General features: G+C 39.8%; 13 protein-coding genes across 13 annotated transcripts; 6 read left to right on the top strand and 7 right to left on the bottom strand.

Moving 5' to 3' along the window:
* Positions 1–5,968: 5,968 nt before the first annotated feature.
* Positions 5,969–6,434, top strand: BDB00DRAFT_872194 (uncharacterized protein; the record flags this gene model as incomplete). The annotated part of the gene is made up of 2 exons (XM_053126926.1): positions 5,969–6,176; positions 6,247–6,434. 2 exons carry the CDS (start codon positions 5,969–5,971, stop codon positions 6,432–6,434), a joined length of 396 nt encoding a protein of 131 aa, XP_052979993.1.
* Positions 6,435–8,854: 2,420 nt separating this feature from the next.
* On the bottom strand, positions 8,855–9,690 carry BDB00DRAFT_822273 (uncharacterized protein). Its single transcript, XM_053123458.1, has 2 exons — positions 9,124–9,690; positions 8,855–9,047 (listed from the first exon to the last, which is right to left on the bottom strand). Exons 1-2 carry the CDS (start codon positions 9,359–9,361, stop codon positions 8,914–8,916), a joined length of 372 nt encoding a protein of 123 aa, XP_052979992.1. The 5' UTR covers positions 9,362–9,690; the 3' UTR covers positions 8,855–8,913.
* A 61-nt stretch (positions 9,691–9,751) lies between these two features.
* Positions 9,752–13,209, bottom strand: BDB00DRAFT_822271 (tRNA synthetases class I (M)-domain-containing protein). Its single transcript, XM_053123457.1, has 11 exons — positions 13,185–13,209; positions 12,763–13,065; positions 12,511–12,685; positions 12,233–12,391; positions 12,000–12,148; positions 11,807–11,923; positions 11,419–11,712; positions 11,300–11,351; positions 11,052–11,232; positions 10,643–10,981; positions 9,752–10,566 (listed from the first exon to the last, which is right to left on the bottom strand). The coding sequence occupies exons 2-11, from the start codon at positions 12,939–12,941 to the stop codon at positions 9,863–9,865; spliced, it is 2,349 nt and encodes a 782-aa protein (XP_052979991.1). The 5' UTR covers positions 12,942–13,065; positions 13,185–13,209; the 3' UTR covers positions 9,752–9,862.
* Positions 13,048–13,912, bottom strand: BDB00DRAFT_822268 (thioredoxin-like protein). Its single transcript, XM_053123456.1, has 3 exons — positions 13,796–13,912; positions 13,537–13,643; positions 13,048–13,429 (listed from the first exon to the last, which is right to left on the bottom strand). Exons 1-3 carry the CDS (start codon positions 13,879–13,881, stop codon positions 13,341–13,343), a joined length of 282 nt encoding a protein of 93 aa, XP_052979990.1. The 5' UTR covers positions 13,882–13,912; the 3' UTR covers positions 13,048–13,340.
* Positions 13,913–14,033: 121 nt separating this feature from the next.
* BDB00DRAFT_822267 (RF-1 domain-containing protein) lies at positions 14,034–14,947 on the top strand. The gene is made up of 2 exons (XM_053123455.1): positions 14,034–14,290; positions 14,392–14,947. Exons 1-2 carry the CDS (start codon positions 14,057–14,059, stop codon positions 14,635–14,637), a joined length of 480 nt encoding a protein of 159 aa, XP_052979989.1. The 5' UTR covers positions 14,034–14,056; the 3' UTR covers positions 14,638–14,947.
* Positions 14,948–15,079: 132 nt separating this feature from the next.
* On the top strand, positions 15,080–15,860 carry BDB00DRAFT_763240 (nucleophile aminohydrolase; the record flags this gene model as incomplete). Its single annotated transcript, XM_053119387.1, has 2 exons — positions 15,080–15,364; positions 15,561–15,860. The coding sequence occupies 2 exons, from the start codon at positions 15,080–15,082 to the stop codon at positions 15,858–15,860; spliced, it is 585 nt and encodes a 194-aa protein (XP_052979988.1).
* A 149-nt stretch (positions 15,861–16,009) lies between these two features.
* On the bottom strand, positions 16,010–17,079 carry BDB00DRAFT_763297 (chalcone-flavanone isomerase; the record flags this gene model as incomplete). The annotated part of the gene is made up of 6 exons (XM_053119391.1): positions 16,010–16,063; positions 16,142–16,231; positions 16,303–16,520; positions 16,605–16,689; positions 16,859–16,944; positions 17,031–17,079. Coding segments are annotated over 6 exons (582 nt in total), but the record flags the coding sequence as incomplete, so codon positions are not given.
* A 448-nt stretch (positions 17,080–17,527) lies between these two features.
* On the top strand, positions 17,528–18,165 carry BDB00DRAFT_872188 (cytochrome oxidase complex assembly protein 1-domain-containing protein; the record flags this gene model as incomplete). The annotated part of the gene is made up of 2 exons (XM_053126925.1): positions 17,528–17,912; positions 18,005–18,165. 2 exons carry the CDS (start codon positions 17,528–17,530, stop codon positions 18,163–18,165), a joined length of 546 nt encoding a protein of 181 aa, XP_052979986.1.
* Positions 18,166–18,198: 33 nt separating this feature from the next.
* On the bottom strand, positions 18,199–19,201 carry BDB00DRAFT_364053 (uncharacterized protein). The gene has a single exon (XM_053117090.1). The coding sequence runs from the start codon at positions 19,111–19,113 to the stop codon at positions 18,415–18,417; it is 699 nt and encodes a 232-aa protein (XP_052979985.1). The 5' UTR covers positions 19,114–19,201; the 3' UTR covers positions 18,199–18,414.
* A 550-nt stretch (positions 19,202–19,751) lies between these two features.
* Positions 19,752–20,296, bottom strand: BDB00DRAFT_763315 (Phospholipase/carboxylesterase/thioesterase; the record flags this gene model as incomplete). Its single annotated transcript, XM_053119392.1, has 3 exons — positions 19,752–19,990; positions 20,064–20,135; positions 20,218–20,296. Coding segments are annotated over 3 exons (390 nt in total), but the record flags the coding sequence as incomplete, so codon positions are not given.
* Positions 20,218–20,984, bottom strand: BDB00DRAFT_975394 (uncharacterized protein). Its single transcript, XM_053129910.1, has 2 exons — positions 20,475–20,984; positions 20,218–20,382 (listed from the first exon to the last, which is right to left on the bottom strand). The coding sequence occupies exon 1, from the start codon at positions 20,847–20,849 to the stop codon at positions 20,616–20,618; it is 234 nt and encodes a 77-aa protein (XP_052979983.1). The 5' UTR covers positions 20,850–20,984; the 3' UTR covers positions 20,218–20,382; positions 20,475–20,615.
* A 1,279-nt stretch (positions 20,985–22,263) lies between these two features.
* Positions 22,264–22,455, top strand: BDB00DRAFT_741001 (uncharacterized protein; the record flags this gene model as incomplete). Its single annotated transcript, XM_053118460.1, has 1 exon — positions 22,264–22,455. A coding segment is annotated over one exon (192 nt), but the record flags the coding sequence as incomplete, so codon positions are not given.
* A 1,224-nt stretch (positions 22,456–23,679) lies between these two features.
* BDB00DRAFT_938870 (uncharacterized protein) lies at positions 23,680–24,417 on the top strand (the record flags this gene model as incomplete). The annotated part of the gene is made up of 5 exons (XM_053129301.1): positions 23,680–23,833; positions 23,861–23,871; positions 23,943–24,009; positions 24,100–24,211; positions 24,285–24,417. Exons 1-5 carry the CDS (start codon positions 23,743–23,745, stop codon positions 24,415–24,417), a joined length of 414 nt encoding a protein of 137 aa, XP_052979981.1. The 5' UTR covers positions 23,680–23,742.
* Between the last annotated feature and the right edge of the window lie 759 nt (positions 24,418–25,176).

The following is a 25,176-nucleotide window of genomic DNA, read 5'->3' as shown; positions in this document are numbered from 1 at the left end:
CGATAAGTGGGGCAATTACGATGACAGTTCACTTTGTGGTTTGTGCACTCATGAACCAAGCCGGTGGCAAGAGAGAAAGAGAGAGAGAGAGAGCGCAGGTACGACTACAACAACGACTAAAGTGGGCATCAGCTAAAGGGGCCATTTTTTGCAAAAATCAAATCGACTTTAAACCCCGCGTCAGGTGATCAATAAGAGGGGATTCTTCCTCTTGTTGAATGTCTTGAACTTCGATCTCTTGTTGTTCGCGTTCTGCTCTTTCGCATTCTGCTTTTTCGCGTTCAAGTCTCAATCTTTTTCCTTGTTCGTAGTTGGCTTTACCAACTTTAGCTCTTCTTTTGGTTCCTGCCATTTAAATGCGTATTTAATTATGAAGTTGGTGAAAGATGACGTGAAAAAGATTTGCGATTCAAAATAGATGATGGGGAAATGGTGTACAAAAATTGTTCATTTCCTAGCTAAAAGTACTAAAAATAGTAGACTTCGAAACGTCATAGCTCAGCAACAAGTGAGCGCATTGAAAAAAAATTTAGTACGTTGTGTTCCTCTCCTCTAAAGCTATCGATTCTGCTATCTTTTGTGGCAATTAAGCATGCAGAGATAACTCTATGAAGGCTGGAAATCGGGTCTTAAATTGGCCCCTTTAGCTGACGCCCACTTTAGTCTGCAGAAGAGAGAGAGAGAGAGCCGTGGGTAAAATGGTGTAACTGGATTTGTTCCTGAATGTTTCATCTATCTCCCAAGCTACTACATACTCCGTGACTGGAAAACCATATAAATGCCACTTATTACAAACAAAAAGCATCATAACATGCATTTGAGTTGATAGGATGTTCAATATAAATCTGAGATAAGGCTCATTTTAATTAATAAAAAAAAGAATTTGACAAACAAACAAAGAAATCAGCATCACAGTTACAGCGTTGGAAATTAAATTTAGCGATACAAAATAAAAACAGGCCATGATAACGAAAATGGGCCCTTTTTCCAAATTGAGCTACTTAAACGAAATTGAGCCATCCCAAACCAATTTAAGCTATTCACTCAAAAGTGACATGGCTACGAATTCAAGCCAAGAAAACTTCAAACACAAATATATTTATGCATACGGTGTAAAATATAATATCCAGGCAGAATAATTTTTATATAATTTTTACTGCTAGCATGATGAGAAGCGTTATCACCACTAAGAATAATATTACTAACAGTACCGACGTGAGAATTGTACTTTTTCAAAACCATATGGAATAGAACAGTACTGCAGAAATCAATTACAAGAAAAAAAAACGAAAAATAGTCTGTAGTAAATAAATCAAAGCTGAATGATCAGTATATCAAGCTAATATTTAAAGAGTCTTGACTATCTGTGGGATCAGATGAAAGTTAAATGATGCAGAAAAAGTAGCAGTAACAAAGGATATGGTTATTGAGAAAAAATGGTAGAATGTAGCAGATACAGATAGTGAAATGACATGTATAATTAAAAAAAGGCAATAATGACACCATCAGTTGTACTCATCAAAAACCATCATCTATAAAGTAATAGCGCCATCCGATCATTTGTTTGGCAATATAAGAATGAAAAGGATCAATACATGAGATAAGAGATCTAAAGGAGTTCAGCCTTCAAATGTTTTATCAACTAACATAAAAAACATTTCAAAAGATGGTTAGACCTTGTAAAATTATTGCAAAAGTATACTGAAGAAAAGAAAGGTTTTTTTTACATACCATGTTGTATAGACTTTAACAACACCCAATACTTCGATTTAAGAAAAAACAGAAAAGGGTACTTGTTCGCTTGCATGTTTTAGATATTCTTTGATGCCATCACCTCTTGATTATAACCTACGTGTTGAAAACTGGGCTATGCAAACAACAAAGCTATCATAATATTTTTCGATGTAATGAAGACACTTTACCTTTAAGTCATACGCTTCAATTACCATCTTCCATATTGAGAGTCTTGTACTTCCTTTCTTCTACAGGTTCAACTTAATTATAAAAAAAACTTTAAAGCAGAAACATAAAAGAAACTTCGCAATGCACCTCTGATGTTCGGCAGGGATATTACCCACTCGATACCCCAAAAGTACATTACTTGCAGCGGTATTACCCACTGCTATGATAACCAGAAGAAAAAAAAAGAACTATGAGGATAACTTGGGGAAAAAAATCTGTAATAACCGAATCTAAAAATCACGTCACACTCTTTCGTTTCTGTGACGGCAACCACCAGCATTTTTTTTTGCGCTTTAATATAAATCTAAGTTTAGAACGCCCGCCAAAGCCAAGCATATAATCTTACTCTTCACTCCTTTGAAACCTGTAGCCAGAACAGTTGCCATAGCAATGGCAGGAAACATCGCAACAACTTTAACAAAGAGTAAGTAGTGTTAATAAATTACACATCCACATTCTACTGACGAGAACCATAATAAAATAACTTATGTATAGAATTCATCGAGTATTTTGACCAGGAGACCGAAGCTCCAAGTCTTGCCCATTTTTATTGTTATGACAATGAAGCCTTCATAAAAGGTACCCCAACACTGAATACAAGGCAACCTGGTCAAATCGGTTTAAAAAAGCAGTCCAAGAAAGAAATATTGTGGTAAACAACACAGCTTCTATAATAATAATCGTGACATGAAAAAGATCGACAAGTTACTTTATTGAAATAGGATTATAGACAAGACAAACCTAACTGGGAAGAAATACAACAGGTTGGTTACATTAGAATTAACTGTAACATCTGGTATCCAGCTCTAATTATATCGACCTTAACCAACTATTGGATTAGGAACTTGAAAACAACCTTGAAAACAAGCCAACACCAAAACCAGTCCAAAATCCAGATCCCCAACTTAAAAACTAAACTCATGGCAGACGAAAAACGAAACTTAAAGCCATTTTCGAAGATCTAGATCCAAAAAACTTTTGGTATCTAAAATCAACAATTTCTGAACCAAATCAAAAAGCCAAGTCTGTGGAAGAGCGTATGATAAAATTTGCTCTTAATTGTAATTACTATCAGTAAGATGTAGTTTGATTTTATATATTGATTATGGTAGTGCTATGTACATAAATTCATTTGTTATTTCTTTGACTTTTGGTAGTCCAAGTCAACAACTTATACTCGATCTTACTGATTCCAACTGGGACGACATATTCACCAGGCAGAAAGAAAAGAAATCGAAGATGCTGGATGCAAACTATTAAGACCAGTGGATGTGTCATTGACTCGACTACTAGGTGAATTATATAAAAAAGGTAAATAGAACAAAAAGATGGGTTATAAACTTCAAGGCTATTTCCCTTATAATTTTCCTCAATACCTTCATATCATAGAAAACAGCAAAAGAAGCATTTAATTTTGCACGTACAATCGAACTTGATCCTGAAGATGAGCCTATTCTCGCATGGTTATCGACATCCATCTAAAACACTGCTCTTCTTTATCTCAAGAAAAATAATTTCAAAATCCAAAATTAACTCGAATCGGATAAGATGTATTATCTCTGGAGTTTCTTAAATAAGATTTATGATGCATCGGACGACTTTGTTGCCCTTGGGTAAGTAATAGCACTATATTTTTCATGTATAAGTTCCATATTTATCTATCATGTAAAGCTTACGAAATCAATGTGTTGGATTATGGTGTTGTAGGAAGCAGGATGTGCAGTACCAAATTGGCTATAAATTTACAATAGTTTTCGATAAATCTAATAAATTGCTTGCTGCCATATTAAATTATATCATCTATTTTGATATTTTATCAATTTTATGACATCATGTGACCAAAATCATGCATTCAATGATTATAAAAATTAAAAAATCCATAATATAATAAAAGAACGACCTAATGGATACAACAAACTATACACTACTGATTACAAATGAAGTAAACTCAATTATTGCAAATTATTGGCAATTCCTAGAATGGAATTGGCCTACTGTACATAATAAATATAAACATAGAACTGATTTGAGACATATTAAATTCATAGATAAAATTAAGGATGAATTGTTACGTAAATTAGGTTATATTGCTGTATTTTATTTTCTAGTATTTTTATATACAAACAAGGAATATCCCAGACCTTACTTTGAAATTGAAAAGGATTGTTTTTATTATATCATTTAGTCTCTGGAGTATGTGGTGAAAAATTCGAAAAATACTTACCACATAGCACATTTCATACATTTTATAAAAAGTTTTGGATGGATGAGGACAACTACAAACGAATCAACAAAATAGTAAATGATTCAATGAATAACATGTTTTCATCTAACAAATTACGTATTCTATCTGCTAGAAAGCATAATCCCGACTTATTTAAACATGTAACACTTGTATTGGATGGCCATGATTCAAGAATTAACTATGTAGATACTGAAATTGACCACTTTCAAAGAATGTATTCTTATAAATTTAAGAAGAATGGAATACGTACCCAATTTATTAGTGATATGAATGATATGATTATTTATACTTCTAAAAGTGACTTTTGTTCTGATAGCTCAGATGGTAGCATGTTTTTAAATATGAAATTATTTAAATATATGCATGAGAATGACATAATGGCAGTTGATGGTGGATATACTTTATTTATCACGCAATTTACAGAGCTTGCTAATGAAAAAGGATATAACTTTAGCCATGATAATTTTGTATACCCTATACGTAAAAATGTAAATGAGCCCTTAACAATTACTGAAGATCATTTTAATAAGACATTTGGAAGTTTTAGGACAAAAGTTGAGAATCAATTTTCAGAAATTGGGAATAAATTCTGCCGATTCAATAATAACAAGTCAGTTGTTAAAATGGATAACATAAAATACTATAATCTGCAATTTTGTGTAGCTTGTTTATTAAAAAATACTACAAAATTTGTAGTAATGTTCAATATTCCTATTTTACCACACCATAAACTATGGCACAGTAATGATTTCGATTTTCCAGTAGAGCATAAACTAATTGATATAGTGGTTAGCAATGATAAACAAAATAAAGATAAACTAGATAAAATGATCAGATTACAAAATGACCTGCTTAATATGGCTATATCAAATGAAGAAATGATTGTTGATAATGAATCTGATAATAATTCAAATTAGAGTAATAGTGATAATGATGATGTTCCAAGATTTAATGAGCGTAGTAAAAAAAGAAAGCGAAATAAAGGGAAACAACAAGCAATGGCATCATATGAAATAGAAGAGATTATTAGGTATAAAACTGAAAATGGTACATATTTATTTGAAGTAAAATGGGTTGGATATAGTGCTGATGATAACAGTTGGTTATCAATTGATAAATTTAATCAAAAGGGTTTATTGAAGGAATATATCAATAAGCATAATCTTGGTATATTATAAAATTGCATACTCTAGGTAATATTCAATATATTCTTTTTCATTAAATATCTTTTTAATTATATTCATAAATAAAATTGGATCCACTATTTTAAATAAATTCTTATAATGATTAAATTTAATTAGCTTATATGCAATATATATAGGATCATATATGATATTTCTAATTTTTGACTTGTAAATTTTAATATGCTTCTTTACAATATAATGCTCACCATCATAAATTTTATTACTTTTATGTACTAAATACTTTTTTTGATGAACATATTCTAATAATAAATATTTTGCTATAAATTCAGTAATACTTACAATATTTTCTTCAACTGGTATATAACATAATGTGGATAAATACTTTGAATTCATACCTAGCATTCCTTTTTTACCAATTATTTTTATATATACACAAAATTCAATTTTTTGTACAATTTGGATTTTTACAGCCAATAGATTTCTTACAGCCAATAGTATTATCTAATATCTAATTGGAGTTGGATGTCCCTAGAAGGAGAAACACAGTACTGCAAGTGCATCAGCAACAAACCAAAAACGAAAATTGTCGGCAGTAGACCCCGTGGAAAATTTAAAAATGGGAAGAAGAACTGATACAACCTATATTGGAGGAAACGGTGTTGAACTAGGTTGCTTGGAAATTGGTAGAACAAACGATCAAACTAAAGAGTTTATCGATGGTTCAATTAAGATGCCTATGGTAATGAGAGACATGCTGTTGAAATTGGTCGAAGAAAACCCAGCTCTTGTCAATCAACTTCATATTTTAGGATATCTCATCATGGGTAAGTTACGATTAATAAATGCTATTTTTTTGGTATGATATTAACTACATGTCCCTCTGTACTACTTCAGGTGACAAAGTTAGCTTAATGGATATGGATATCCCTGATGGATATGTGACAAGAATTCGTCGTACGAAACAAGTAGCATATCCTGACAGTAGCAAGAATTTCATAGTGCATATTGGCCCATTATTAGAGCTGGCAGCCATTGGAAAAGAAATTGTCGAAGATACCTATAAAAAGTTCAGTAATGTATGATTCCGTTGTCGGCAGCTGCAGATGAACAAGAAAAACTGGTCATCCCACCTCGTCTATCTGGATTATCATCATTCGCATTATCATCATCAGAATCATCAACATCATCATCGTCAAACAAACGCCAAAACACTAGTAGCGCGTCCAGCTCATAGTCTCACCTTTGAATATACCTTTATATCATAGTCTTATCAATTTTTTAATAATATAATGTAAAAAGTAGCAGTTTACGAAAAACAACGTTTATTCCTTCCCCCTTTATCTGTATATTATTTCATGTATCTATTGTTGATACATGTATATCCAATTATCAAAAAAAATATGATGGGAGAATGATAAAAGAAATAACTGTACAAAATAGAAATTTTTTATGGAGAGAAATTGGTTGCATATATATGATATAGTAAATATATAAATGTGAAGGAAGGGAAAAAAAAGTAAAAGAATTTTTATAATCTATGTGCGTTGGAAGAAATAGCAATCAACTGGCTCACAAGAATGATAAATTGTTAACTTGTAGGAACCGGATATACAGCTTTTGTTTCTTTAATTTGAGAATCAGTCAGATGAATTATATACAAATACTGTAAACGTGAGGAATGATGATAACAAAGTTGATTTTTATGTACCACATATTAGATAAAGAATAGTGAGTACGAACTTCGTTGGACAAGATGATTCACTACTTGTAATACTAAAATAATCCGAAGGGTCCCTATTCTTTTTTTTTTGGTTATAAATGTTGGTAACAAAGGAGGCATCTTTTGAATTGCAATCCATTGGCATTGTTTTTTTTTGATCTAATAACTGTCCATTCATGTTTCTCGACTAAAGTATTCTTCAATGGTTGGGGTTGACCTTTCCGTTGGATACTGAGACACGGAATTATGTATCGCCAAGTCATCATTGTCATATTCTTTCACAATATGCCTAACTTCATCGAAGAAACTTTTTCGTTGAGGTTTGGCACCAATATCTAAAAGTATAGTATTACCATTATCACTATCACTATCGTTATCATTATCAGGAAACTTGACCCACCATTGGAAAAAAAAAGGGCCCTTGATCGTATATACATGCTCCTCGTTCAGATATCTAGGATTCACGAAGAATTTGATTATCAAAAAAATTATTACTTTCAGCTCACATCGGTCCTTCTTTGTTCACGCTTGAATTCGTAGCCATGCCACATTTGAGTGAATAGCTTAAATTGGTTTGGGATGGCTCAATTTCGTTCAAGTAGCTCAATTTGGAAAAAGGGCCCGTTTTCAAAATCATGGCCCGTTTATATTTTGTATCGCTAAATTTAATTTCCAACACTGTAAAAGTGACACCATTCAAATGAATTGTCTAAAAAAAATCCTGGAGGAAAGAGGGGAGAGCGAGCCAGATATCCAAGGAGGACGAGTATGACACTGAGGAGATGCATAAACCAAGTGGATAGAGTGAGATTTACAATGATATTGAGATGCGCAACATCAGAGAGTAAGCTCCTCTCCACCTCTGTTCTATGCGTCGTGCAGTTAGTTTTCGTGTGGCCTCCGACCGCATCGATTGTATCTTTTGCGAAACGTATAGCTTTTTACTGTAACAAACAGGCTGAGTTGAGCACAACCACATGGCAATAGGATCCCGACCTATTCAATACGTAATGGGGGGAGCGAAAGGGCGAAAGGAATGAGCGGACTGTGTAATGTTCGAAAATAAGGTTAGACGGTGTGTGGTTCGTTGTTGTTCCTGTAGAACCATTAAGCATGAATCGACTGACTTTTTTTTTTCAGGGTTTTCGTTTTTGGAATGGGTAGATCGTTTGTATTGGCAAAAACAAATATTCAAGTAAGGACCGTGCACACCCTGTCATCTGAGCCTCATCTATGTCTTTTGTAATCTCTCAATATAATATCTGGAAGCAGCAGTATTAGATGTTACCTAATGGTTGGCGCTTCCCCATCTTGGCGTGACACGAGTTTCAGGTGAACGACGATGCGCCATGGCAAAGAGAAAGAACTACTACTACTACTACTAAGCTTTCTGGCAGTCTCGATTTTGTTTGCGGTTCTTGATGAACTCATGCGCATATCTGTTCTTCTATGGTTCAATGGTTCGCAGTGGACTGAAGGCTTTCCTTTTTGCATGGGTTTGTCACGATTGCCTCTAAATGGCGCCAGAGAGTTAGGGATTGTGGCAAGTCGTGAAGGATATATTTCGATTTGAGATGCTGTACTGGTTGATCATGTTTGTACTTTTAAGCTAAGCAATGGAGACTTGCGCTCTTTCTGAACATATACACCAGAGGCTATATCCATTAACTGAGATGCGTCGTTGCTCATGGAATAGATGACTCCTTAGTCCGATTCCAACTCTTGTTCATTCTACGATGTAATGATATGACACTTGTCAAAGCACTAACCTAATAGTGTGTTTCTGAATCCAGCAGTATTTGGATTTATTCCAACTATTCTGATCCCATGGGTTGGGATGGTCAGTACATCGGGTTTGTGGGCGAACGTTTCCCTCGGGAAGATCGGGTTTCAGATGTCACATGCACAGCAGCAACAGCAACAGTGGCAGCATCAATCAGATTGAAGGTATTACAGTACGGAGAAAGAAACGCCACTACAGTAGAGCTGTTAGATGGGAAGAAGAATGCTGTAGATGATTTATGCCTCGGTTATTGTAATATAAAATATACAGGCGAGCAACCCAGTGCGTGACACGCGTAAACAAACACGCCTTCTCGTCGTATCACCGAAACCACCCACTCCCCCCTTATCACAGTGAGAGTGGCTCGGTGCCACTGGACACCACTGTTGTGCATTGTGTTGCCAGATGGGTCCCAGCGCTCTCACATGGTTGTCATCCATCCGAGAACGTAACGTTTCAGAAGAACAATGGAATGAGAGAGAAACAAAAAGGCAAGAAATTACCATTGAAACAATTGTATTAAGTCATGAGGAAAGTTTAGCCGCTATGAGGAAGGAGGCGCGTGTTGTGCGGTCCAGTGAGAAGAAAACACAGTATCATCTTCATCATCGACATAACAATTTGGGGGTGGGGATGGGGGATGAAGAGCCGTTAGCTATTGGCGGCTGATGGCCGTGTTATTGGGTTTGGTGGGATGCCCGTATCATCGCGCCTTAACAATTTGTGTCACAGCAACCGAGCCCGATAAGTGGGGCAATTACGATGACAGTTCACTTTGTGGTTTGTGCACTCATGAACCAAGCCGGTGGCAAGAGAGAAAGAGAGAGGAAGAGAGCGCAGGTACGACTACAACAACGACTAAAACCAACATTCGGTTTTTATACTTTTTTTTTAATCGGCACACAAGAAAAAAAGAAGATTGTACAAGGTCGGGAGGGGTGGGGTTGGGGGTTGGGGGTTGGGGGGGGGTTAGTGGCATGTATTCTCTAAGAACAGTGATTATCTAATTAGTTTCCGGAGCTACCATACTTGGCCTTCCATTCTGACTCCATCTTTTCGTCAATTCTGGAGAAGAGGTATGCGGCACCGTTCAACTTGTGGCCGGCCAAGATATCACAGGTGAACTGGTCGGGGATGTTTCTCAACGGAGCGTTCAGCTGTCGGGAGATGCTCTCCGAGGTGGCGGGCATGTAAGGATAGAACAAGGCAGACAGAAGATAGATGAGGTTGATGGCAATGTTGACAACAGCATCGCACTTGGCACGGTTCTCGGTGAACAGCGTGTTGCTCACGTTGGCATCCTGGAGATACAGGTTACCGCGTGCCGAGATCTGCATAGCAACCGCCAGACCTTGGCGGATCTTGACGTTTTCAAGCGCATCCACGTATTGTGTCAACAAGGCATTCACGTCCTTGCTCAAGGACACTTCGGCTTCGCCAGAAAGGTCGGCTTCAGGAATCACGCCATCGTATTTGGCAATGACAAACTTGATGACACGGTTGACAAAGTTGCCCAAGTTGTTCAGCAACTCGCTGTTGTTCTTGGTAATAAATTCGTTCCAGGTGAACATGGCATCGCTGGTCTCGGGACGCGACGACAGCAAGTAGTATCGCCACACAGAGGGAGGAATACCAGTTTCTTCAGCATTGGTACCAAAGACACCAATGTTACGCGACTTGGAGAATTTGCCACCCTCGTAGTTGAGGTATTCTACAAAGAAAAAGAATGATTGCATGAGTCTATTTGGGTCGTTCTGATAGGCGATAATACAGGAACTTTCTCTTACCGGTGGTGCTGATATGGTGAACCATGGTCCAGTCTTCCTTGGTAGCAATTTGAGTACCAGGGAAAATGACAGAGTGGAAGGGAACGTTGTCCTTGCCCATGAACTGGTAGAGCTTGACGTCCTTGGGGTTCTTCCACCACTTTTCCCAATCATCGGTGTAGTTTGCGGTGATACTGGGGTAGCCGATACAGGCATCGAACCACACGTAGAACACCTTATTCTCAAATCCTTCAAGAGGAACGGGAGTACCCCACTTCAAATCACGGGTAATGCAACGAGGTCTCAAACCTTCCTTCAACCATGACTGCGTAATGTGGATACCGTTGGCAGACCACTTGCCTATTTAAAAAAATACATGACGCGTTGTCAGTTTAGGAAAATACTTACTGTAGCTTTTTTCCCCTTTTACCTTCAGTATTAACGCGTTCGTTGAACTTTTCAATATCAGGCTGAAGCGTGGCGAGATCCAAGAACAAGTGCTTGGAATCCTTGGTAATAGGAGCGGTGCCATCAAGCTTACAGCGAGGGCTTTCGAGTTCAGTGGCGTTGAGAAGACGACCGCAAGCATCACATTGATCACCACGAGCGTCCTACACACATGGATATCTGCTTAATACCAACTTGCCTCTTCCCGTCTTTCCTTTTAAACCATCTTACCTCATATTTGCAGGAAGGACAAACGCCTTCGACATAACGATCAGCCAAAAATCTGCAAAAAAAAAATACAATTAGTATTGAGACGTCAATACTAACAAACATTAATATTAATTATTTACCTTTGGCAGCGCTCACAGAATAATTGAGTCATGGTATCTTGGTTAGTGAATCCATTGCCATGGACCTTGTGGAAAATATCTTGGGTAATTTGAGTCTGCTTGGGTGTAGTAGTACGGCCAAAGTGATCAAATGCCAGATCGAACCACTTGTATACACTGGTGTGAATGGCGTTGTACTTGTCGCAAAGAGCCTGGCACGATACACCTTCTTCCAAAGCCTTCGTCTCAGTAGCAGTACCGTATTCGTCGGTACCACAGATAAGCAAAGTGTTGTATCCTCGTGCACGGCAGTATCTACAGATACGATAAATTGAATATTAGAATCCTCCTGTTCCTTAATCCCGTTTCTTCTCAATCAACACTATAATCGAGTGTATCTTATATTTACCTAGCATAGCAGTCAGCGCTCAATGTAGAGCCAATAATGTTACCCAAGTGGGGAATGTTATTGACATAGGGCAAAGCGGATGTAATAAGGATATTGCGTTCACCATCCTTGGGAAGACTATAAGAAAACCAAGTCAGTTATGATTAGATGATCACAAAACACGTTCTATCCAATGCCAGCTACATGTATTTACATTTTCTTGGTAGGATCAGGCTTGGCGAAAAAGTCGATTTTGCCGAGCTTCTGGGTGGCAGGGTTGAGTTCGGCAAGGGCAGCCTGCTTTGCTCCAGCACCCTTCTTGTCACCAGCACCGGCCTGCTTCTTCTTTGCAGCCTTAGAGATCTATGGATGTAAAATTTGTTGTTAGAGCAAAAACCTCATTGATGACCGTTTTATTCCCCATTTTCATCCTATGCAATAATTTACCTGCTTATCTACGACTTCAAGAGCCTTGGTGACGGCAGTAGCCTTGGAAACGGCAGTGAACCATGCTCCCAAGGATGGGTACTTTTGAAAATCGGCATCGGACAAAGTTTCATAAAGTGCACCGAAATAAACGACATCGACTGCATTAAGTTTATCGGCCTATATTAACAGTAAATACAACATGCATGTTAAAGACTCTTCAACGCGATCATTCCAGAAAACCCTCTATATATTGACGTAGGATAATCCATCTGCCTGGAGTATCTATATCTACTTACACCACCAAAAACCTTGGATCCATATTGAGCAACAAGCGATTCGGCAATTTCCAATGCTTCCTGCGTCTTCTTTTGGAGTACAAGTCGAGAAACAGCAGTTTCTTCCTTTTCAATAACTGCGCTTTGGATCAGGGACACTTCAGATCCGTCGAAAGACACGGCATTAAGGATATATCTGTTTTTATAAACAAAGAACAATTGTTAGTGGTACGTTAGTTAAACGACTCAAATTCGACTTGAACAACTACTTACTTGACAGCGACGTTAGCATCGGTCAGGACAACGCCGTTAGGAAGCTCAAGCGTAACTGCGTCACCGGCAACTTGAGCGATCTTGGAACCAGCCACGTTAACGGCAAGAGCCAGCTTCAACGCACTCACGAAAGGCTTTGTTTGTGGAGTGATTTTGGGTAATGAGAACTTTGCAGGCATTATATGTGTCTATATAAAAGATTGAAGAGAGAATGCAAGAAAGAAAAATAACGGTCTTCGCTCTCGCTTAAAGTTAAGGGTGGGAGAGTGAGGGGCACGCTGAATTTGACAGATTCCACCCGCGCTTTAAGCCACCAATGAGAAACGAGCAGATGAGTCAGACGGGGTGGTCTCCACATTAGCAAAAGATACCGTGGATGGCGCTACAAATTCAAAACTACCCTTTTATCTGCATGACCAGACCTTTTTTTTTTCCAAAATAGAGCCGTGAGCAGCCAGGTGTGCTATTGATTTATTTTCAAGTGTGTGTGTGTGAGTGTGTAGTAGTAGTTGAAAAGGCGAAGGGAGAACGAGGAGAAGGATAAAGAACGATTCGTTTTTAATTTTCTATTGAATGGTTTAAGCAGACTTGGTCAATTGCTCCAACATCTTTTCGATGTCTTGAGAAGAAGCATTTTGGAAGATAGCCTTGCGCTCAACGCCCTTATCTATTTGAAAAGTAAATAGGGTTATTGATAAGTAATTCGTTTCCTTGTGGGATAACGGCGACGACGACGCGCTGTAATTTGGGTGTATATATCTATATCCTCCATACCGAAACGAGCGAAAACACGGGCCTCAACACCGCTGGCCTCACGAATGAGAATGGGGAGTTCGGGGTTCGCCTTCTTGATGGCAGTGTAGTTTTGAGCAATGTACTCTCTGTTTTTAGAAAAAAAAAACGGAAGATGGGTTGGGTGTGATGAATGAGTTTAGTCATGCGATGTACTCGGTTATTCGTCTCAATCGTTGCAGAATATTCTCGTTCTATAAATTTAGCCAGAGAGTTTACTTTATTTGGGTTTGAAATGTACCTGAGACCACTGCTAGCTGGCGAAGTCTGGCAGAAATGCACACGAAGTTCCTTAAGGCCCTTGCCGAATGATCTTAATGCTGACATTATTTCTTTTGGTTAAATATTTACAAGGTAACACTGGAGCGTGCCATCCATGGGGCTAACCTATCCGCCTCCAAAAATAAAAACACAGCAGTCACATAAAGGGACGGGATATTTCAAAGCCGACGTCAATGCAAAATAGCTTGACTTCCTCTCTCCCCCTTTCCCCCAATAAGAAATGTCTTTTTTACTACAGCAATTTCGACGTCTCGTTCCATCCAATCGTGTACCATTACTATGGCAACGCTATGTTACCGAGGAAGCAGTCAAACGAGAACGACAGAAAATTACTCTGAATGACAGCGACCTGATTGAAAAGTTTGTAAAAGGATCAGGTCCTGGAGGACAATGTGTCAACAAGCGTGTCAGTTGCGTGGACCTAAGGCATATTCCAACAGGCATTCGTGTGCAGGTAACTGTCCAAAAGAATGGGAGTTTGGTTTTTTGCTTTCTATTATATATATTCAATGTCTCCTCTTCTCTCTTGGTTAACACAAAGACACACACACATAGTGCCAACAGACTCGATCACTCGAGATAAACCGCCATATTGCCCGTAAATTGTTAAAGGACAAGATTGATGAAGTAATCAACGGTGATCTGAGCAAATATGCACAAAAGGCTGCAAAGATTAACAAGGCAAAGGCACGAAAGGCACGGCGAGCTAAAAAGAAATATGGAAGTAAAGATGAAATTGCTGACGGACAACAAGTCGGCGATGGCGTGATCGATCCAAGCGAAACCGGCAGTGCAGCATAAGATGACGCTCTTGTACATATAATACCCTTTTGAAACGGTTGGATGTTCCACCGGCCTTCTTCTTGTACATATTATATATTATAGATGACCCATACTGTTATGATCCGAGTAATTTGCGTGGATGATGCACAGATGATGCACACTATTATATGTAAACATAATAAACAGAAACACCCTGATAACCTTAATGCTTCTCTATATAGCGCATATTCTTTTCTGTCCTTTATTTACTAACTAGCAGAAAAAAGCAACCACACCCTGAGTATTCCTAACCCACAAACTCGATAAAAGCACGCACTGCCAAATATGGATCATGTAAAAGTCCGACCGCTGAGCTGAGAGGCGTACGTCACTCTGCGATTGCGAAATGCGTCTTTCGCGTCCGTCTTACATATAACGTAACTTGTACCTATTCTCTTTTTTATAAAGTCTCACACAAATCATGGAGTGTCTGTTTGGTATAACTGGCAAGGATTTCACGCTGCTTGCAGCCGACACCACCTCAGCACGCAGCATCGTGGTCATGAAGGGCACCGAAAACAAATCGCGTCAACTCAACGATCATACCGTTATGCTATTCTCTGGTGAACCAGGCGATACTGTCAACTTTGCCGAATACATCCAGCGCAACATTAAGCTTTACAAAATTCGAAACGACATTGACCTTAGCCCCAAAGCAACTGCTACATTTACACGCCGAGAACTGGCCGATTCGCTTCGCAGCAGGGTAATACATACATAGAGATGAATGAACAAGAAACAGACATACACACGATTATTACTATATTTTGAATATGTATAATTACGCAATATGAGCTGTATTCACATACATGTGTGTGCGTGCAAGTGTGTGTATGCGTCTGTGTGTATAAATGAAAGAACAGCAAAAGACTGGGGACTGACAGTATTATTTGATTATATAGCACCCATATTCTGTCAACATGTTGATCGGTGGTTACGACGCAAAGGCAGACAAGCCTGAACTGTTTTGGGTGGACTATCTCGGTGCGATGGCCTCTTTACCTTATGGCGCACAAGGCTATGGCGCTTACTTTTGCACATCATTAATGGATCGTTACCATTACGCTGATATGGATTTGGAAGAGGGCAAGGACTTAATGCGCAAATGCATCCAGGAACTCAAGACACGTTTCATTGTAAATCTTCCAAAATTCAAGGTTCAAGTGGTAACGAAGGAAGGTACCAAGGAGGTTGAACTGTGAAAAAATGTGAAGGGAAGGAAACGAAAACAAGAAAAAAAAAAGCAGATGATTACACAGAGACACGCACGTATTATCATTAATAGTATTATTGTATTTTGGTGGTAATATATACCGAGGAGCTTCTGCTGTGTGTTTTTGTCTATTCCATCCTAGTCTTTGTCGCATAAAAGCTTCTCAAAACCATTCGCAATGTCTTGTCTTGCCTATATAGAGATGTTTTGGAAGGATCATTAAAGATCGATGCGGTTGAATATGTAGAGTAGAATAGGAGGTGGACTTACAAGTTCACTAGCTGGTGTAGTAGGATTTAAATAGCCCATCATAAAATTGACGGCTAACCATTTGTTCTTGACGGTACCCATAACCTTACCCTTAATTTAAACCATCCGTTAAGATTAATTAGCGTGCTTGAACCTTTTTGCTTGTGTTTTCGCTTCCTTACCTCATGTTCCATCTTTAGACCACCATCATTGGTCTTTGTAAAGACGAACTCGGTGCCCTTTTTCACTTTGCCACTTGGGAAAGTGCTTTTGAATTCTTGGATACCCTGCATGATTTCACGTTCTTGATCTTCAGTGAGGTCCTGATCCCGCATGCGCTGCAATAATGATCGTGTGAAACCATCACGCAAATGCTGCGTGTTTGTTGCTCGGACAGGAACTAGTAGCCCATTTTGTTGTTAATATACGATCTCCAACATGCCACATTTTGGGACAGCTTATATAACACAGAGCACAGCATTACCGATGCGAACGCTCACATCCATGGGTTGTTCCAGCAAAGCCATGGCCATGTCTTCGCGTACAAGAAAGTCTGATTTATCGAATTTCTAAAGCAGATAGAAGATAGACCAATTGTTAGTCGAATAAAAGTGCCATTTGTTTGGTTTCTACGTTTTTATTTTTTACCTCCCATCCCTTTACTGCTTTTAATGCACCGATGTCCTGGCTGCGCATATACAAGCCGAGTACATAGACATTGAGGTTCAAGAAGCTAACTTGTCGAGCACCTAATCCAATAAGCCGTTTCCATTCTGAGTCGCCCGTGCTCAAATAGACCGGGAACGAGAACTTTGTATTGGGCTCTTTATACAAAAAAAAAGCAAATAAATCAAGTGGAATTCTCGATCTACATATTCAATTTGTTTAACATACGGAATATATGACAAACCTTCTACGGTGCCAGCGTATCCTTGCGCCTCGGCATAGACAGGCGACTGTGTTGTCCATGCAAAGTAAGTGCCAGCAGCAATGATACCTGCCGTGGTCCAAAGAGTTGGCTTATGCAAGCGACGCTATATATCACGAAAATCATATTTCACACGGTATGAGTTGTGTGTCTGTTGCAATAAGTAAAGTACAACGTAACAAAGAAACCGAATTTACTTTGGCTTGGACATTTGTAGCGGCAGCAGCTGTATGGAATGACGCTCTCACGGTAGGTGCTCTTGACAATAAAATTCTACCAGCGCGATGCATAATTGTCAACGATAGTATTTTTTTTGCGGGGATAGTGAAACAACAGAGGAAAAGAGGCTTCACCCCGCAAAGAGAGAAGGTCAAAGCCGGGGCGTTTAAGGTGACTTGCGCGTGAATTCAATTAACACTTGGCTCACACCACTTTTTTTTTTCTTTTTCTTTCTTCACACACATAAAACACACGCATAAATGTTCAGTACACGTGTCTTTACAACTGCACGACCCATAATTACCCGAGCATGGTCAGCGCAAACCAAACGATTGGCACATAAAACAAACGTCGTCCAACGCGAATTGCCTCGTCCACAAACAAAATCGCGTGTACCATGGTATATTGGCGGTGCCGTGGTTGGTGGTCTTGTCTGGATCGTAGGTCTAGGTGGTGCACTGAATTACCAACGACTGTCGAGCAGTGTGGTGGCCGGCACCTTGTTTATGGTTCGTTACGATCCTCGCATCATTGACATGTTGGGTGACAAGATTGATTATGCAGACAAGTGGCCCTGGATCACTGGCACTGTCAACCACTTTAAAGGTCAAGTGAGCATTGCTTTTGACGTTGCTGGACAGAATGGTACGCAAAACTAAATTTTAAGAAAAGGGTGGCCTATTAAAATGTTACTTATACTTTGTCGCTTTGTTTCTATCAAATGTTGATAATACTAGGTGAACGGGGTCGAGTACGGTTTTCATCTTTTCGCCGGGGTAACGAATGGCGTACTGTCGAGTTTGTGGTGATACGCGAGAGCGACGGTAAATCGGTTGATTTGGGCAACGAACTCGAACTTACGGAGACTGGCGCTCCATCAACATCAGTAGCATTATAAAACTGTAATATGTATATTTGTTTATATATATTAAAAAGAAGCATGGACATATAGAACGAAAGCACGCGAACCAAAAGATGATTGGAACTAGTAATAAACAAGATCTACACCGCAGGCGCATCCAGGATTGAATAATAACTATTATTGGTATTATATATTATTATTACTATTATTATCAGTAGCGGCTGTAGCAATATTAATAGTGGCGGTAGTGGAATGGCGATGACGAGGAGCAAAAGGAAGATGGAATTAGTGCTGATAGTTATGATGGAATGCTGGGTGAATATGAGCGAGTGGTTCGTCGTCGTCTTCACTTGATTGTGGTTGATTTGTCCGTTGCAGCATAACATCTTCATACGGTGGAGGGGGCGGGGAAGCCATTCCCGGGTAGGCAGGAGGAGGTGCTCGTGGGCGTCTTCTTCTTCGTCGTCTTTGATATGAGTGATGATGATGACGATTACGGCGCCCATAAATAACGCGCTCCTGTTGATGAATGTAGTATCGTCTCCGTGGGCCGGGGTGTGCTGGAATCGGGTGCTGGATAGCGACTGGATCCGAGAATCGTATCAGTGGAAGAACGCGATGATGGTTTGGCTCTTGCTGTGGATGATAATGATGATGATTACTGTCTGGATGTCTGTAATGATTCGACTCGGTGTGGTGCTGCCGAGCATGCGAGGGGATGTACCATTCATCATCTGTAGCTGTAGTGATATCGCTATTACTTGTTTGCTGCTTTGTAGTTCTACGGGCACGTCTTGTACGGAGACAAAGATAGATACAAAGCGCTGCTGCTGCTGGCAACAGAAGGGCAAGCCATTGAAGCTTGTTTGTTGACTCCCCCGGACTTGCAACGTAAGTTTGAACATCATCTTCTGCTACCGCTGCCGTTGTAGTGACACTAGCAACAGATCCAGCGGCACTACGTGCGCCATGATAATCGTTCATGGTGTTTTATGTACGTAGTCAATTTTATTAGAATACCGAGGAAAAGTAGGAGGGGTTTGAAGGGGTACAAAAGAGGGAAACGGAACAAGAAGGAAAATAGAGGACGGAAAAAGAAAGAAAACAAAAGGGACGTTCAGGGCACTATAAGAAAAAAAAGTCAAAGGAACTGTAGTACTGTCAATGACAAACGATAACATGCAATGCACGACAATGTCGATCGTCCCTTTTTTTCAGGCAAAGTTTGGACAAAGGCGTGAGAGATTGAAGTTTATTACTGCTTCCGGTCCAGCTTCGGCAGAGTGTGTTCGTTACTGTAAGATTAAAATGTGGCAGTGAACTGTTCACACACGCATGCATAACGCTATTGACAACAGCATGAAGGCAATTTTGATACACGCTCACGTGAGTGCATAGCTCACTAATCGTATTCTCTGTGTGATCATCTCGCCTATCTTTTTCAAAGCGGTGAAGTGCCCTTTCGATCCAGTTCGGTATCCAATCGTAAATACTCTATTTTCGCATAAAATAAAAGGTACATTCTTGTGTAATATTCGATACGCCTTCTTTATATGGTAATCACCCGCTTTTAATTCAAGTAGCCTGTATGCAGTCCTTATTTACTGAAGCTTACTCTCATGTCAAAGGGGCAGCTGCTGCTTGATGGAGCTGGCAATATCCCCAATTTCCTGTAACCAGGCAGCATGGCCGAGCCCTGGATACAACTTGAACGTTGCCTGGAACCCGATCTTGTTGAAATACTTTGCGGTTGCCTGACTGTACCGCGGCTTTACTATCATATCCTTGTCCCCGTGGCATAAAAAAAATATTATTTTCTTGTTTGTCTCGGTGCCAATTATAAAGAAAGAGCATATGTGAGCTATGGGCAAGAGAGGCCAACAGTGTGATCCACTATCCAAGCTGCATTACATTTTCTATTCCTTCAATCACACCCAACCATCCACTGCAGCCAATGACACCCGCAAGTTTATGATGCGTCGAGTATCCTGTGAGCAAAGTAATCACTCAGCCTTAACAATATGAAATTAACATTTGGTCAGCTTTACAAACAACGTATATGATTTTTAATGCAAGTTCATTTTTTACCCTGGGAGAAGGCGCACAAAATAATACGATCTGAAGGGGTGCCGCTGTCAATTCCGGCTTGAATAAGCTCGTTGACTGCATGTGTACATAATTTTTCATGTCATGTGTTCTAATACTGCTACGTTCATGCAGGAGTAGCGATTAATGTACATAGTAGAAACTTGCCTAATTTTAAAGAATTAATCATGTCCTTTTGAATCCGTCTTTTTCAAGTTCGCTGATTTGTATGATATATGATGGACGAATCTTCAACTTACGCAGTGGGAAAAATCTATGTGATATGAGGGAAAGGGAGGTGCTATTCCCTCGACGAGATATAACCAATCCGCACCAGAGTCACCCAAGCCGTGCAACCAACATACAGTTCCTGTATGTTTCTCTGTGGGCTCCATTGCAATTTATCTCATTGAAGATGGCTTGTTGTGTCGAAGAGAATCACTGAAAAGGAAAATAAAAGGTTTGTAATGGTGCACCCAAGGATTCACTCTCTCGGTATCGCTCTGTCTAGCAGAGTGCATGTGACACAGAAAGGAAAAGGCTTTCAAAACCAAAGAGAAAACATATACTGTAGTAGTACGCAATCCCGCTCTTTTCTTCGTCTCATCCGCTGCAAATAGCATTTTCAAATGCATCGCATAAAACCAACGATCGTTTCCCTTAGTAATAAGTAAGGGAATCTACTGGTGTTTGCGCTCGTACTAGATAATAAGTTTGTACATACCTTAAAAGGATGCACAGCTTTATACCTTGGAATAGTTTATGGCGAGACGATGCTACTAACTGATTGTAGCTGATGCATTATTGTTGCTTTCTTTATATATAGTATCCCTCACCAAGAAGGCAGAAAAGAAATTGTCCACTATGGGAAATATTTCGACTGCTAGTATACTGCTGAAATCGGCCAATCTATTTCGACTGCTAATCTCCATTTTTGACAATTTTGTAGATTTTCAGAATAAAGATTTGCAGTCTCTCGTTGTAGATTTCCAGTGTTTTTATAGTGGAGCAAAAGTTCACTACGCTCCCGTAATGAATCGTTATATCGACGCTTATAACGTAGGCTCGTCTTTCGTATCTTTGTCCTCATGACAATAAAAGCGATAATCCCAGAAAATCATACGCTACTAAACTTTTCTTTTTTATTTATACACCATTTGATTATGCGATCATAAGTTTGTCAACTAGCTGTACTATTCAACTTCACTCACACTTACATCATCATTCGAAACAGTCATACACAACACTTTTTTCTTACTGACGCTAAGTTTTCACCATCTCTTCGACTTCTTTAGTCAAGCGAGAATGCAATAGAAGCTGAATGGCTGTTGTTTCATATCACCATAGACCACGCAGCCGCCAACAACAGCACATATAAGCGATTTGGTAAAAGCAAACATCGGTGATGATTTCTTAAGATCTCTGTTCAATAGCAGCTTGTATGTAAAGTACATAGAAGGGATTTTATTACTGCATACGGACGGTTTTGTCACCAGTGGTTTACGTTCACCCACTTTTAGCTGTTGGAAAAGAAGACACGCTTGATTTTCGCACTGGTTGACCTTTCTAATTTACAGGAGTGATCGAATGTGCAAGAGTATACAACTGAAAGTTTGACACCAAAAGCATCATCGTGGACGTTATACCAATCCACATCAGCTGACTCTTTTTGGCCTCATCCAATTAAACATGAGCGGCTGCAAGAAAGAAAGAAAAAATACGATCGAACGTTGACGGCCACGTATCTCGGCTTCAATAACAATGAGCAACCGCTGATGATATCCTTGTCTTTTTGTCACATCTCGGCGAGTTACATCAATCTTTTGACCATCTTGACCCCACGGTCGCGCATCTAATGCAGAACTCAACCGGGTAAAAACTGTTGAAGCTTCACTCAACGGTACAAATCAATCAGTTTGGCGTCACACCTTACACCAACACGGCGTCGGTCACTGGCATCGGTCACTGGCATGACGCCATTGCCACCGCCACCGAACTTGCCGTCTAACTCGGCTTTCCATTGACCAGCTCCAAAGACAGCTCGACAGTTTTCTGCAACAACTTCACACCAAAATCAGCATTCACGCGCAGCGACTCTCTTCTCGTGGCCTCTCCATGCTTGCTCGTGGTTTAGTCGCCAATTTCTTACTCCTCAGCCGGACATGGCATACGATTTGCATATTACAAGTATTATCATCATATGTGTCCAGTTTGCTTTCCATCGTCATTTTCCTGCTGTCAGCTTTGATACCTGCAACCGCCCGCGTCACGAGGTGTTCTCGCTGTCCTGGATCAACTGCGCTGAGCCCAACCACTGCTCAACCACTTCATCCTGCTCGGAAACTGTAGCGCTACCACTGTAGGAAAAAAAACCTTAATATACCTTAAAAAACCTGAATAAACCTGAAATTAGTTCAACCAGGACCACCGTTGTTGTACCAAATGAAACTTCCGACACACCTGACCACATTTTTTTTTCATCTCATCAATATGTCAACACCTTCTCTATCACGGAAGAAAAATCTTATGCCGCCTGCGGTTGACCATTAACACCAACAGCTGGCAGGGTAACAATCGCGTTCAGCAGTCCAGGCTTATACGTATTGGTGAAGTTATGGTGTACTTTCAGCATTATGATGTAGACGCTGCCAGATTATTTGCCTTGGTGAAAGTATATGACGCTGAAAAGTCTAATGACAGTGGCACGTGGCTGTATCGCACGATGGAGTTGTTAATGTAAAGCATATCAAACAGCTGGTGTGCAGTATTGAAAGTACATCGAAGCGTCACTACGTTTGCAGGTCACAAACGAGACAACGAACTTCTTGGTGAACTGCGGTATCTATGGTGATTTCCATTTTAGGCAGTATCAAAACAAAGTTGATCCTTTTCTCCTCATTTGTTTGACCTTGCCTCTCCTTGTATGCTTCATCTTGCCGTTTGAAAAAAAAAATCGTTCCTTTTCTTATTCCTTCTCCTCTTTCGTCAATAATAAAACATCACACAGAAACAACTTAACATGAATCCTCAAATCCTAGCAATTCTTAACGCTATCAAAAACAATAACGATTCAATGCTTGCACTTGCACGGTCGGTCGGCTCCTTGGCAAGGGAAGTTGATGTCACAGTAAGGCGTTGGATGATCTTTCCACATCAGTAACTCTTATAGTTGGGGATGTACAGTGCTGTCCTTTCATGTCCATCTGTAGAATCTTCCAGCTCCGTATCAAGGGCGTTTTCTTCTGGGCTGTTCGACGGCATGCTCTTGACACGGTCTTACAAACGCAAAGTCGACTCACAGACGAAGTTTGTAATGGAGGAGCTGACCAGTCTGTGCCATGACGTTGTCAGGGAGCACCAATTGGATATCACGCGCAGCGACGAAGTCAATATCAGGGACAACATATGGGGACGATCTGGGATAATGGTCGATGGTATTCTCAGCAAAGCTGATATTGATTTGCTTAGAACGAGCTGGTCAGCGATACTAGAGACGACCTTGAAGGCGCAACAAGATTTATAGAGCGCATGCTAAAGATCTGCACCCTTGGCTGCGTGCGTGAACAGTTGGGCTACAAACAAAATCCTGCAACTTCGGGGGATCGCGCAATAACTTACAAGAAACGCGTTGCCTAGGGCGGCTTCTACCAAAAATCAGTAAGTACATACTAGGAGTATTAGCGTTTCCGGTATATATGTATATAATGCTTACCTTCAAAATATTACTGTTTTTAAACGCTATCAGACATTATCAAGCGCTCCACAAGAGGAAACATGTGTTTTTTCAGAATAAAGGTATATATACTCTACCAATGCAGATGTATTTGACGTACTTCATAGCACACACACTGGTTGTACTCAACCAGCGTTCGTCAACACCATGAGGTTGCGTTGCCGTCGACATCAAACACAGACGACTGTTCAAGGCTCCTAGTGTAATAGTCGGAAGACGAAGACGCGTCGCAACTACCCAGTGTGTTGCTCTCTTTAAGCCAAGGTATACAGTAGATCAAAAATCCATATTGCATGGCATAGAATGAGCATCCATGATATACCAACCTAATTAAAAGAGAGACTACATCACGCAAACGCGCCCGTTCATGCGATGGATCTGCTAATGACTTCACTGACAGCACCAGTGCTGCTCGCGTCGGTGCTCGTAATGCTCGTGGTGTTAGCTGTTGCGGTCGTGTTGGCAACTAAATAGAATTGAACACTTATTTGCTTGTGTACTACACAATGCAAAAATGATTTGTCAAAGAATTATTATAGAAAGCAAAATTTAATAATAAACATATTGTCATCCAATCGAAATCAGTTTTTTAGCATACATAATATGAAAGAGGATCAATGAGGAAATGTGAATAGCTGATGAAGTATCCAATGATGCTCCCAAACGGATACAGCTATACGTACAACGACCAATAAGATACGATGTATGTACCCAATCATAAACACAGTTGAACGCATTTCACGCTTCGACCGACCAATAAGACGAATCAGAGAAACCACGCATATTAAGGTATATTCGAGTTTTCTCAGGTTTTTTCAGGTTTAAAAAAAACCTGAATATACCTTAATTTGCCCGTTTCAGGTTTTTTCAGGTTTTAGGTTTTTTTAGGTTTTTTAAGGTATATTAAGGTTTTTTCTTTCCTATAGTGTACCTGTTTTGCGATTCTGCAAATCCACCTTCTCGGAGACACAGCATCACCTGGTACTACTCGCCTTTGTGGATTGTCGCACTCTTGCCTTCAAACGCCTTACAACACTCAGACCTATTTTGGACATCGGTGGTAAACTGGGATTACCACGTAATTTCGAATCATTTACTACATCTATTGTCGCTGAACTTCCCATCACCTTCGTCTATCCTGATCTCCCAAACCACTCAAAGTCCACCCAACACGCAAGTTCAACTGATCTGGTTTCTTAATCAAGCGGGCTTTCATGTAGACTCTACGA

This window comes from Zychaea mexicana (genome assembly GCF_025766255.1).
Source record: "Zychaea mexicana strain RSA 1403 chromosome Unknown BDB00scaffold_34, whole genome shotgun sequence".
Lineage (NCBI taxonomy): Eukaryota > Fungi > Mucoromycota > Mucoromycetes > Mucorales > Lichtheimiaceae > Zychaea > Zychaea mexicana.
Note: the sequence above shows the minus strand (reverse complement) of the source record. Positions and strands in the feature narration are given on the sequence as shown.